The sequence below is a fragment of the Pongo pygmaeus genome, chromosome 15, assembly GCF_028885625.2.
Source record: "Pongo pygmaeus isolate AG05252 chromosome 15, NHGRI_mPonPyg2-v2.0_pri, whole genome shotgun sequence".
Taxonomy (NCBI): Eukaryota; Metazoa; Chordata; class Mammalia; order Primates; family Hominidae; genus Pongo; species Pongo pygmaeus.
In genome coordinates this window covers 101,348,437-101,362,027 of record NC_072388.2, presented here as the reverse complement: position 1 = coordinate 101,362,027, position 13,591 = coordinate 101,348,437, and the positions used below count along the sequence as shown (strand labels likewise).

Genomic DNA, 13,591 nt, shown 5'->3' with positions numbered 1-13,591 from the left:
CCTAAGCTCACGCCCATGCCCACCTCTGCTGGAAGAATCCCACCTCTGCTGCTCCTCTATCTTCTGAATCTTGTAGGGTAGCTGAGCCTCTCCTCACTGGCCAGGATCCAGATAAGGTGGTTCCTGCTATACAAGGGAGGGCACAGACTGGGAGGAGATGATGCTTTGTTCCAGCTTCCCCTAAAGTTGAGGGGACCACTAAATCTTACAAAGATAGGAGAAACAATTCTCAGTATATTGCTGTTTAAATTATCTTATAGATTAAAAGTTTACTGTCTGGAAGTGAATACAAGTGTATGCATAAATAATATTTTATTTTTGTAATCATTTTTATTTATAGACTATAAAGCCATTGGCAAAATAGGAGAGGGAACGTTTTCTGAGGTTATGAAGATGCAAAGCCTGAGAGATGGAAACTACTATGCGTGTAAACGAATGAAGCAGCGCTTTGAAAGGTAGGCCACAGAGATGCACTTGGGACCAAACACAGATCCAGGTTTCAATCAATAACGGCGACTTAATATTAGGGGGGAACTTTATTGATTTAATAATATGTAAGATACAATCAGATTTCTTTGGGCAGTGAGGGTTATATGCTAATGTTATGTTTATCATACTGGACTTTACTCATATCCAGGCTTACTGTAATATCAGTGATGAATGACCATAAAAAAGTTTGTTTCAAAAGTGTGTCTCACCTTAAACAGTCTGTATGTTCCTAAAAGTTATATATGTGTTGGATTTCTTTTTTTTTTAAATTAAAAAAACGGCAAAAAAATTATATATCAACCAATGGAACAGGATAGAGAGCTCGGAAGTGAACCCTTTATGATCCATTTGATTTTGTGATCCATTGATTTTTTTTTTTTTTTTTGAGACAGAGTCTCACTCTGTCTCCCAGGCTGGAGTGCAGTGACACAATCTTGGCTCACTGCAACCTCCGCCACCCCAGTTCAAGTGATTCTCGTGACTTAGCCTCCTAGTAGCTGCAACTGCAGGCATGTGCCACCAAGCCTGGCTAATTATTATTTTTTTAAGTATAGATCAGGTTTCACCACGTTGGCCAGGCTGGTCTTGAACTCCTTGGCCTCAAGTGATTGGCCTGCCTTGGCCTCCCAAAGTGCTGGGATTACAGGCGTGAGCCACTGTGCCTGGGTTTTTGTATTTTGTTTTGTTTGAGACAGGGTCTCACTCTGTCATCCAGGCTGGAGTGCAATGGCTCGATCTCGGCTCACTGCAGCCTCCACCTCCCAGGCTTAAGCGATCTTCCCACCTCAGTCTCCTGAGTAGCTGGGACCACAGGAGCACACCACACGCCTGGCTAATTTTTGTATTTTTTGTAGAGACGGGGTTTCACCGCGTTGCCTGTGCTGGTCTTGAACTCCTGACCTTAAGGTATCTGCCTGCCTTAGCCTCCCAAAGGGCTGGGATTACAGGCATGAGCCACCGTGCCTGGCTGTGTGTTGGACTTCTATAAATGCAACCTTAGTCTAAATGTATTAGAGGTCCTTGCAATTTAACTAACTGTGAATAAATTAATATATTAATATTACATTAATATAAGTGACAGGCATGAGCCACCGTGCCCAACCTGAGCCATCACACTCAGCCTGAGCCACTACACCCAGCCTTCATTTTTTAATTAATTAGTTAACTTTTAAAATGGAGATGGGATCTCACTGTGTTGCCCAAGCTGAGCTTGAACTCCTAGGCTCAAGTGATCTTTCTGCCTCAGCCTCCCAAAGTGCTAGAATTATAGGTGTGAGCCATCACATCTGGCCAAGAACTGTAATTTCATCCTCATGACATCTGGATAGAGTAGTTATCCTTGTTTCGTACATGAGGATAGGTGCTTAGAGATGTGAGGTAATTTGACATTTTTTCTAGATCACTGGGTGGGCAGAGCCAGATGTGAACCCAGATTCTGCTAAGGTAAATCCTTGTTCTTCACTGCCCAATGCATATGGCAGTTTACCTACCACTAGGAAGACTGAAGCCACCAAGTGTTCTGCTCCTTCTCTTCTAGCACTTCTTCCTCTCTATGCATTCTGCATTCTCTGTGTTTCTTTATCTTTCCCTGACTCCATCTTTACTTGTAAACCACTGATGAGAGAGAATTATATGCACAGTGTACTGATTATCCCGTATCTAAAGAGGAGACAGCTGGATGGTATGGCTCACACCTGAAATTCCAGCTACTTGGGAGGCTGAGGCAGGAGGATTGCTTGAGCACAGGAGTTCGAGATCAGCCTGGGCAACATAGCAAGACCCCATCTCTACAAAAATTAAAAAAAGAACAGACTTCCTTAAACAGCCACCTTTGACCCAAAGTTGCCAGTACAGGACGGACTTTGAACAGTAGGGTGTGATGCTTTTTTTTTTTTTTTTTTTTGAGTCAGGGTCTCACTCTGTTGCCCAGGCTAGAGTGCAGTGGTGTGATCTCAGCTCACTGCAACCTCTGCTTCCAGGGCTCAAGCGATTCTCCAGCCTCAGCCTCATGAGTAACAGGGACTACAGGTGTGAGCCACCAAATGCCTAGATAATTTTTATAATTTTTTTTTTTTTTTGAGACAGAGTTTTGCATTGTCACCTAGGCTGGAGTGCAGTGGCGTGATCTTGGCTCACTGCAACCTCTGCCTCCCAGGTTCAAGCAATTCTTCTGCCTCAGCCTCCCGAGTATCTGGGACTACAGGCGTGCGTCACAGCACTTGGCTAATTTTTGTATTTTTAGTAGAGATGGGGTTTCACCATGTTGGCCCGGCTGGTCTCAGACTCCTGACCTCAAGTGATCTGCCCACCTTGGCCTCCCAAAGTGCAGGGATTACAGGTGTGAGCCACCATGTCCAGCCTAATTTTTGTATTTTTGTAGAGACAGGGTCTCGCCATATTGCGGCTGGTCTTGAACTCCTGAGCTCAAAGCGATCCACTTGCCTTGGCCTCCCAAAGTGCTAGGATTACAGTCCTGGGTCCAGCCTCTATCAAATAAGTTTAGAATGTTCTAAGGAGCAGTTCTCTGGCGGGTGAAGAACACTCAGTTTATTGAAGTTCCTTCTCATGCCTCCTCAGGCCCTGGGAAGATTGTGTGGTTACATAACGGACGTGGTTTCCCGGTGATGAAGCACATCCTGGGTCTGCCATCTGCCGGATTCCTCACACACCGAAAGTGCCTGGTCCACCTGAATCTTGGCTTCCTTGTCATAGTGCTTGACGATTAAGCAAAGGAATGAACAGAAAACTAACAAGGTGGGGCACATGGCAAATGTGCAGTGGATGATGGCCTTCCTTACTGTATGCATAATCATTCGTTGTATTTCAGAAACAATTTGTGTTCTTTGCCTTTAACTTCAAAAGCAGTTGATTAGAACACATCCCACAGGTTGGCCCAGCATGGTGGCTCATGCCTTGTAATCCCAGCACGTTGGAGGGCCTAGGTGGGAGAATCGCTTGAGCCCAGGAGTTTGAGACCAGCCCGGGCAACAAAGAGAAACTCTGTCTCCACAAAAAAATTTTAAAAATCAGCCGGGCACGATAGTGTGTGCCTGTGGTCCCATCTACTTGGGAGGCTGAAGTGGGAGGATCTCTTGAATCCAGGAAGGTGATGCTGCAATGAGTTGTGTTTGTGCCACTGAACTCCAGCCTGGGCGACAGAGTGAGATCCTGTCTCACTCTGCCTTCTTTGACAAGGAAGCCAAAATTCCGCTGGACCAGGCACTTTTGGTGTGTGAGGGATTTGGCAGAAAGCAGATCCAGGATGTGCCTCACCACCAGGAAACCATGTCCGTTAGGTAACCGCACACACGCAAAAATCCGTTTCTGCTTGCTTATCATTATATAAATGAATCCTCAGAGTCACCTTGCACAGTTGTGTGGGTGGTGTGAGGAATGTGAAGCATTAGTAGCAGAAAGTCACACTGAGTCACTTGGGCAGCATGAGGTTGGTATTTGGAACCTCTGACCCCTACCCCCTCCAGTATTACTTCTGCTCCTTTCCTCTGCTTTATTTCAAATAGAAACAGATGGCTTTTGCAGTAATCTTAGTTAATATGAAGTTAAAGAAAGGTAAGAAAAATACACATAATGGATTAGTACTGTGGCAGGGAGGGAGGGCACTTTCACTCCTGAGCATTGTTTGCCTTTTGAGTCACTCAAGGACTTAGGGATAAGAAAGTTAGTTAGTTGCCTGAGGCCTCAACAGAACTGAGTCGTTTTGTATCTTTTCTGGTATATCCTCAGAATTTTCCTCCACCAATACTCGCCAAAAGTACACAATTAAGAACAGGCTCTCTTTGGGCACAGTGGCTCTCACACCTGTAATCTCAGCACTTTGGGAGGCCAAGGTGGGCAGATCAGTTGAGCCTGGAAGTTCAAGACCAGCCTGGGCAACATGGCAAAACCCCCGCTCTACCAAAAAAAGAAATAAAAAAATTAGCTGGGCATAGTGGTGGTGCCTGTAGTTCTAGCTACTCAGGAGGGTGACGTGGGGGGATCGCCTGAGTCCTGGAGGTTGAGGTTGAGGTTGCAGTGAGCCATGATTGTGCCACTGCACTCCAGCCTGGGTGACAGAGCAAGACCCTGTCTCAAACAACAACAACAACAAAAAACGGTTCTCTTTTGCTATTCTTTTAGTCTATATTTTTCCTATAGAAATAGAAGAAATGGAGTGAGTCTCTTAAAAAAAATCCCTAGTCTTGGTATTTGTAGGATCTCCCTTTGTGCCCCAAGGCAGTGACATTGGCACAAGTCTGCTAAACCTGGGGTTCAGTGTAGGGTTACTAGCTTTGACTCTAAAGGTCAGAACTAGCAGCTCTTCCACTTCAGTTAATGCGATCTTGGACAATTCCATAAGTTCTCCGTGCCTCTGTTTCTTTCTTTATACAATGGGGATAACCACAGTATCTACCCCATAAGATTGTTGTGAGGGTCAAATTAAATAATGCAGATGAAGCACTTAGTGCTGTGCTGGCACACCGTAATAAAGCAACTTGCTATTTAAATCAGTTTTTCCATAACAGATAATACAAGTTAGCAGAGCTTGAAGACTATTTTGGAGATGGACGTGAGATAATAATAGTAAGATTACCGCAGTTGTTCACTACATATCTGGTGTCATGAACAGTACTAGGTGAATTATATGCATGCGTCATTGAATCCTCACTGCGGCCCTGGGAGGAAGATGCATTGTTACATCTTTCAGACTAGGGAATTGAAATTCAGAGAGATCAAGTTCCCCACCTGGCCCGTTGCTACCCAACCTGCAAGTCGTGGAGGCGAGTCTGAGCCCAGGTCTGTGTAGGTCCTGAGCTGGTGATCTTCCCACTGTTCTTCCCAGCTGCAGACGCTGATGCCAACGTCAGGTCTAGATGTAGTACATGGTTTTTCTCAAGTCACACCTCTAAGCAGTCCTCAAATTACTTTTACAAAAACAAAAAGTCTGCTGTGTAAGGTTATAAATAGAAACAAAGGCAAGGAATTTATTAGTCTCCTAAAAGCCTTTTTTTTTTTTACTTAAAAGAGTATAATATGAAAAACCTCAAGCATATACAAAATGAACAGTAGCCCTAGGTATCCAGCAGCCAGAATCAACATCCCTGCTATTTTTATTTAATCTATACCTCCACCCAGTGTCCTTCCTCTACTTGGGCTGCTATAACAAATTATACTGTATTCTGTGTGGCTTAAACAGCAGACATTTATTTCTTACAGTTCTGGAGGGTGATAAGTGCAAGATTAAGATGCTGGCAGACAGGTCTGGTATCTGGCGAGGGCTTGCTTTAGGATTTGCAGGTGGCCCTCTTCTTGCTTTGTCCTCAAATGACAGATAGCAGAGAGAGAGAGAGGACGCATGTTCTCTAGCGTCTTTCTGGCATTTCTTCTTAGAGCCACTAATGCCATGTGCTCTAATTACCTCTCAAAAGCCCCACCTCCTCATATCATCCCATTAGGGGTTTAGGGTTTCAACGTATGAATTTTAGAGGACACAAACTTGCAATCTATGACGTTATACAGTTTTTTAAAGTCAAAATTTGTATACCTTGAAGTGCACATTGTTTATCTGTACAATTTTGGCAAATGGATATTCTCATGTAATCGAGATGTAGAACGTTACTGTAACCCTAGAAAGTTCTTCCTTGTTCCTTTTCAGTTTCCTGCTGCCATCCCAGGCAATCACTAGTATGTGCTCTTGTGTCCACCTCCTTTAACTCAGCTTCATGTCTTTGAGATTCATCATTACTGTTGTTCAGTAGTTTATCTCTTTTTTTTTTTTTTGAGACGGAGTCTTGCTCTGTTGCCCAGACTGGAGTGCAGTGGCACAATCTCAGCCCACTGCAACCTCTGCCTTCCAGGTTCAAGCAGTTCTCCTGCTTCTCCTGCCTCAGTCTCCCGAGTAGCTGGGACTACAGGCCTGTGCCGCCACACCCAGCTAATTGTTATATTTTTAGTAGTGACGGGGTTTCACTGGACAGGCTGGTCTTGAACTCCTGACCTCAGGTGATCCACCCGCTTCAGCCTCCCAAAGTGCTGGGATTATAGGTGTGAGCAACTGCACCTGGCCAGTTTATGCCTCTTTTATGCTGAGCAACATTCATTACAATCTGTGACTACAACACAATTTCTTTATCCATTTTCCTGTTAATGGACTTTTTGATAGTTTCCAGTTTTGGGCTACCATGAATAAAGCTGCTTATGAAATTCAACTTCTTAGGCTGGGTGTGGTGGCTTGCTTCTGTAATCCCAGCACTTTGGGAGGCTGAGGCGTGAGGATTGCTTGAGCCCAGAAGTTTGAGACCAGGCTGGATGACATATAGCCTGGTCTGTATGTCGTATGAAGAAAGACTTTTACTATCTTTTTTTTTCCTCTACAAAAAAAAAAAAAAAAAAGACCAGGGCATAGTGGCTCACTCCTGTAGTCCTAGCTACTTGAGAAGCTGTGATGGGAGCATTGCTTGAGCCTAGGAAGTTGAGGCTGCAATGAGCCATGATCACACCACTGCACTCCAGCCTAGGTGACAGAGCAAGACCCTGTCTCAGAAAAACAACAAAAGAAATATAGAAATTCTACTTGTGCATATATGTTTTCATTTTTTCTTTCTTTCTTTTTTTTTTTTTGAGACGGAGTTTCGCTCTTGTTACCCAGGCTGGAGGGCATTGGCATGATCTCAGCTCACCACAACCTCCGCCTCCTGGGTTCAAGTGATTCTCCTGCCTCAGCCTCCAGAGTAGCTGGGATTACAGGCATGCACCATCACACCCAGCTAATTTTTTGTATGTTTTCATTTTTTCTTAGGCAGTTACCTAGAAACAGAATCACTGGGTCAAAGGGTAGGTATATGTTTAACTTTATAAGAAACTGACAAGCCTTTTCTCAAAGTGATTGTAACTTTTTATTATTTTATTTTATTTAATTAATTAATTTATTTATTTGAAACAGAGTCTCGCTCTGTTGCCCAGGCTGGTTATCTCAGCTCACTGCAAGGTCCGACTCCTGGGTTCACGCCATTCTCTTGCCTCAGCCTCTTGAGTAGCTGGGACTACAGGCGCCTGCCACCACGCCCGGCTAATTTTTTTTTTTTTTTGTATTTTTTAGTAGAGATGGGGTTTCACCATGTTAGCCAGGATGGTCTCGATCTCCTGACCTTGTGATCCACCCACTTCGACCTCCGAAAGTGTTGGGATTACAGGCGTGAGCCACCATGCCCAGCCTGTAGCTTTTTATATTACCACCGGCAAAGAATGAAAGTTCCAGTTGCTCCATATTCCCACCAGCATTTGATGTTGTTATTCTTTTAAGTTTAAGCCATTCTGGTGATTGTGTGGAATTATCTCATGGTAGTTTTAGTTTCTACTTCCCCGATGACTAATGATAAACACTTACTTGATCATGTACTTATTGGCCATTCATGTATCTTCATTTATGAATTGCCTATCCAAGTTTTTGCCCCTTTAAAAATTTAGACCTTAAGAAACAAGCCATCCTAAGGGAGAAAAAAAGAAAAAATAATTTTAAAAATTAGGCTGTTTGCCTTTTTATTGAATTTAGGAGTTCTTTATATATTCTGTATAGAAGTCTTTTATCAAATATGTTTTGCAGGTAGTTTCTCCAAGTCTGTGGTTTGCCTATCCATTTTCTTTATGGCATCTTTCCATGTGCTGAAGTTTTTTAATGTCAGTGAAGTCCAATTTATGGAGTTTTTTTGTGGTTATTATTTTTTGTTTTCTGTCTTAGAAGAAATTTTTGCCTACTTCTAGGTTGTGAATATATTCTCCTGTATTTTCTTCTAAAAACCTTATCATTTTAACTTTTTACATTTAGGTCTGTGATCTATCTTTTTTTTTTTTTGAGATGGAGTCTCGCTCTGTCACCCAGGCTGGACTGCAGTGGCGCTATCTCCGCTCGCTGCAAGCTCTGCCTCCCGGGTTCACTCCATTCTCCTGCCTCAGCCTCCCGAGTAGCTGGGACCACAGGCGCCCACCACCACGCCTGGCTAATTTTTTGTATTTTTAATAGAGACTGGGTTTCACCGTGTTAGCCAGGATGGTCTCGATCTCCTGACCTTGCGATCCACCCGCCTTGGCCTCCCAAAGTGCTGGGATTACAGGCGTGAGCCACTGTGCCCGGCCAATCCATCTTAAATTAATTTTTGTGAATGGTGAGCGGTAGGGATCAAGCATCAGTTTTTTCCCCCAAATGAATATCCAGTTGTTCCAGCATCATTTGTTAAAAAAAGACTTTCCTTGCCTTCAGTGGATTATTTTGTCAAAAGCTAATTGACTGTAAAAGTATAGGTCTGTTTTGGACTCTCTATTCTGTTTCATTGCTCTCTCTGACTGTCATTATGCCAATACCATACTGTTTTGATTAATGTAGCTCAACAGTAAGTTTTGAAGTCAGATACTAAAAGTCTTTCTTCTTTTTTTTTTTTTTTTTTGAGACAGATTCTCATTCTGTCACGCAGGCTGGAGTGCAATGGTGTAATCTCGGCTCACTGCAACCTCCGCCTCCTGGTTTCAAGCAATTCTCCTGCCTCAGCCTCCTGAGTAGCTGGGATTACAGGGGCCCACCACCACACCTGGCTAATTTTTGTATCTTTAGTCGAGACAGGGTTTCACCATGTTGGCCGGGCTGGTCTCAAACTCTTGACCTCAGGTGATCCACCTGCCTCGTCCTCCCAAAGTGCTGGGATTACAGGCATGAGTTACCGTGCCCGGCCTCTTCATCTTTTTAAAGACGGTTTTGCCTACTCTAGGTCCTCCGTACATCCACATACATTTTAGAATCAGCTCAATTTTTTTTTTCTGTGAGGATTCTAGGAATATAGCTCATCAATTCTATTAAAAAATAAAACCAGCCGGGCACAGTATCTCAACGCCTGTAATCCCAGCACTTTAGGAGGCTGAAGGTGGGCTGATCACTTGAGCCCAGGAGTTCAAGACCAGCCTGGAAAACATGGTGAAACCTCATCTCGACTGAAAATAACAAAAATTAGCCAGGTGTAGTGGCACATACCTGTAGTCGCAGCTGCTTGGGAGGCTGAGGTGGGAGGATTGCTTGAGCCTGGGAGGTGGAGGCTTCAGTGAGCCAAGATCATGCAGCTGCACTCCAACCTGGGTGACAGAGTGAGAACCTGTCTCAAAAAAAAAAAAAAAATGTGGGTGCGGTGGCTCATGCCTGTAATCCCAGCACTTTGGGAGGCCAAGGCGGGCAGATCATGAGGTCAGGAGGTCAAGACCATCCTGGCTAACACGATGAAACCCCATCTCTACTAAAAATACAGAAAATTAGCCGGGTGTGGTGGCGGGCGCCTATAGTCCCAGCTACTCGGGAGGCTGAGGCAGGAGAATGGAGTGAACCCGGGAGGTGGAGCTTGCAGTGAGTGGAGATCGCGGCACTGCATTCCAGCCTGGGCGACAGAGTGAGACTGTCTCAAAAAAGAAAAACAACGAAAAAAAACCTATTGAGATTATGAATTAGATTGTATTGAATCTATTGTTCAATTTGGGAGAGAATGCATGTCTTAGCAATATTGAACTTTGCAATTAATAAACATGGTATAACCATCTCTCCATTTATTTCAGTTTGCTTTAGTTTCAGCTATGTTTTGTTTTTGTTTTTGTTTTTGAGACGGAGTTTTGCTCTTGTTGCCCAGGCTGGAGTGCAATGGTATGATCTCAGCTCACTGCAACCTCTGCCTTCCAGGTTCACAGGTTCTAGAGATTCTCCTGCCTCAGCCTGCCGAGTAGCTGGGATTACAGGCATGTGGCATCATGCCCAGCTAATTTTTGTATGTTTAGTAGAGACAGGGTTTTGTCATGTTGGCCAGGCTGGTCTCGAACTCCTGACCCCAGGTGATCCGCCCACCTTGGCCTCCCAAAGTGTTCAGATTACAGGTGTGAGCCACCTTGCCTGGACGGTTTCAGCTGTTTTGTAGTTTCACTGAAAGGGTCTTACGTGTCTTTTGTTAAATTTATATCTAAGTGTTTTATGTTTTATAACATTATTATAAAAGGATATTTTAAACATTTATTTCCCATTGTTAGCCATAAGTATGTAGAAATGCAATTAATTCTTGTTTACTTTGTATTTTGAGAAATTTCTCAGGATTCACTTATTTTTTTTTTGTTCTAGTATGTTTTGGTTGCTTTCTTGGGATTTTTTACTTAAAGAAATATGTCACCTGCAAGTAGAGACAGTTTTACTCTTCTTTCCCAATGTTGATGACTTTTTTTGAGACGGAGTTTTGCTCTGTTGCCCAGGCTGGAGTGCAGTGGCGCGATCTCAGCTCACTGCAACCTCCGCCTCCCGGATTCAAGTGATTCTCCTGCCTCAGCCTCCCAAGTAGCTGGGACTACAGGCACCTGCCACCACGCCTGGCTAATTTTTGTCTTTTAAGTAGAGACGGGGCTTAACCGTATTGGCCAGGCTGGTCTCGAACTCCTGACTTTGTGATCTGCCCACCTTGGCCTCCCAGAGTGCTGGGATTACAGGCGTGAGCCACTGTGCCCGGCCCATGACTTTTTTTCTAGCCTTTCCCACTAGCTCAGATTTCCAGTACAATATTGAATGCAAGTAGCGGGGAAGTGTTCAGCATTTCAACATTAGAAGCATGATGTTAGCTGTATATGTCTTTTATCAAATTGACAGAGTTCCCTTTCATGAATAGCTTGCTGAGAGTTTTTGTCCTGAATTGGTATCGAATTCTGTCAAATGACTTTTTGGCATTATTATTTTTTCCTTTTTCTTTTATTATGGTGGATAACATTGATTCATTTTTTAATAATAACTCAATCTTGCATTCCCAGTATAGCTGGGATTCCCCACTTAGTCATAACATACGATCAGTTTTACATATTGCTGGATTTGATAGTATTTTGTCAAGTATTTTTGTATTTGTACTCATAAGGGATACTTTTTTTTTTTCGTGATGGAGTCTCGCTGTGCTGCACAGGCTGGAGTGTGGTGGCGTGATCTCGGCTCACTGCAACCTCCGCCTCAAGCAATTCTGCTTCAGCCTCCCAAGTAGCTGGGATTACAGGCGCGTGCCACCATGCCTGGCTAATTTTTGTATTTTTAGTAGAGATGTGGTTTTGCCACGTTGGCCAGGCTGGTCTTGAACTCCTGACCTCAGGCAATTCACCAGACTTGGCCTCCCAAAGCGCTAGGATTACAGGCGTGAGCTACCATGCTTGGCCTATACTTTTCTTATTATATAAAAGTCTTTGTTAGGGAGTTAGGTGAGGCATCTCATACCTTTAATCCCAGCACATTGGGAGGCTGAGGTGGGAGGATGGCTTAAGCCCAGGAGTTTGAGGCCAGCCTGGACAAGACGAGACCTTGTTTCTACAAATAAAAAACAGCTGGGCATGGTGGCAGGCACCTGTGGTCCCAGCCACTTGGGAGGATGGCTTAAGATCAGGAGGTCAAGGCTGCAGTAAGCAGTGATTACACTACTGCACTCCAGCCTGGGCCATGGAGTGAGACCCTGTCTCAAAAAAAGAAAAAGAAAAAAGTCTTTATTAGGTTTTGCGGCTGGGCGCAGTGGCTCACACCTGTATTCCCAGCACTTTGAGAGGCTGAGGTAGGTGGATCACTTAAGGCCAGGAGTTTGAGACTAGCCTGGCCAACATGGCAAAACTCTGTTTCTACCAAAACTACAAAAATTAGGTGGGCATGGTAGTGCATGCCTGTAATCCCAGTTACTCAGGAGGCTGAGGCACAAGAATGGCTTGAACCCTTGAGGCGGAGTTTGCAGTGAGCCGAGGTTGCGCCAGTGCACTCCAGCCTGGGCAACAGAGCGAGAATCTGTCTTAAAAAAAAAAAAAAAAAAGTTTTTGTTAGGTTTTGGTATAAAGGTTTTCAGGTCTAACAGAACAAGTTGGGAAGTGTTCATTCCTCCTTTTTTTTGCTGAAAAAGTATGTGTAAGAGTATTTCTTTTTTAAATGTTTGAAATAATTCACCAGTGAAATTGTCTGGTCTAGGAGTTTTCCTTGTGGGGAAGGTCCCCCCGCAAGGATGTTTATTATAACATCATTCATAGTGATAAAAAGATGGGATCACGATGAAGTGGCAGAACAAGGAATGATCTCAAAGCACATCTGTATCAAAGAATATTAAAGAAAAAAAAGCAGAACTATGCCAAATAATTTGGAAGGATTTCCGTATGATTTTTTAAAAGCTTTATTGAAGGATGATTTCCTTTTGTTTCTTTTGAGATGGAGTTTCGCTCTGTCATCCAGGCTAGAATGCAGTGGTGCAGTCGTGGCTTGCTGCAACCTCTGCCTCCTGAGTTCAAGCAATTCTCCTGCCTCAGCCTCCTGAGTAGCGGGGATTACAGGCACCCGCCACCACTAATTTTTGTATTTTTAGTAGAGGTGGGGTTTCATCATGTTGGCCAGGCTGGTCTCAAACTCCTGACCTCAGGTTATCCACCCGCCTCGGCCTCCCAAAGTGTTGGAATTATAGGCGTGAGCCACTGTGCCCAGCCTGAAGTATAATTTTCCTTTCATAAAATTCAGCTATTGTAAGTGAGTTTCAGGACATTTATACGGCTGTGCAACTGTCACCACAATTCCGTTTTAGAACACTTTCACCATCTGTTGGGAGGTTTTTGATAACAACTAATAAGAATAAAATAGGGCTATTTTATTAAATAGGGCTGTTTCAATTTCCAGTTTTATTTTGTGTCAGATTTGGTAACTGTTTTTTCAGGAATTTGTTTATCTACCCTAAATTGTCATATTTATTGGCATACAGTTATTTGTAATACTCTCATTATTATTATTTAATTTTTTTTTTTTTTTGAGATGGAGTCTTGCTCTTGTTGCCCAGGCTGGAGTGCAATGGCACAATCTCGCCTCACTGCAACCTCTGCCTCCCGGGTCCAACTGATTCTCCTGCCTTAGCCTCCTGAGGAGCTGGAATTACAGGCACCCTGCCACCACGCTTGGCTAATTCTTGTATTTTTAGTGGAGACAGGGTTTCACTGTGTTGGCCAGGCTGGTCTCGAACTCCTGACCTTGTGATCCACCCGCCTTGGCCTCCCAAAGTGCTGGGATTACAGGCGTGAGCCCCTGTACCCGGCCAAGGGGGACATT

The 13,591-nt window shown here is 43.9% G+C and overlaps 1 protein-coding gene across 10 annotated transcripts in view; it reads left to right on the top strand.

Moving 5' to 3' along the window:
* The window catches only part of MOK (MOK protein kinase), an 81,652-nt gene that overhangs the window by 22,639 nt on the left and 45,422 nt on the right, over positions 1-13,591 (top strand). For all 10 annotated transcript variants that reach the window (XR_008493653.2, XM_054448429.2, XM_054448433.2 and 7 more), the window contains exon 2: positions 341-455. Coding sequence is in view for 8 of the 10 variants with exons in the window: in XM_054448429.2 (XP_054304404.2) it covers positions 341-455 (115 nt within the window). In the remaining 2 variants the exon portion in view is untranslated. The remainder of the gene's footprint in view (positions 1-340; positions 456-13,591) is intronic.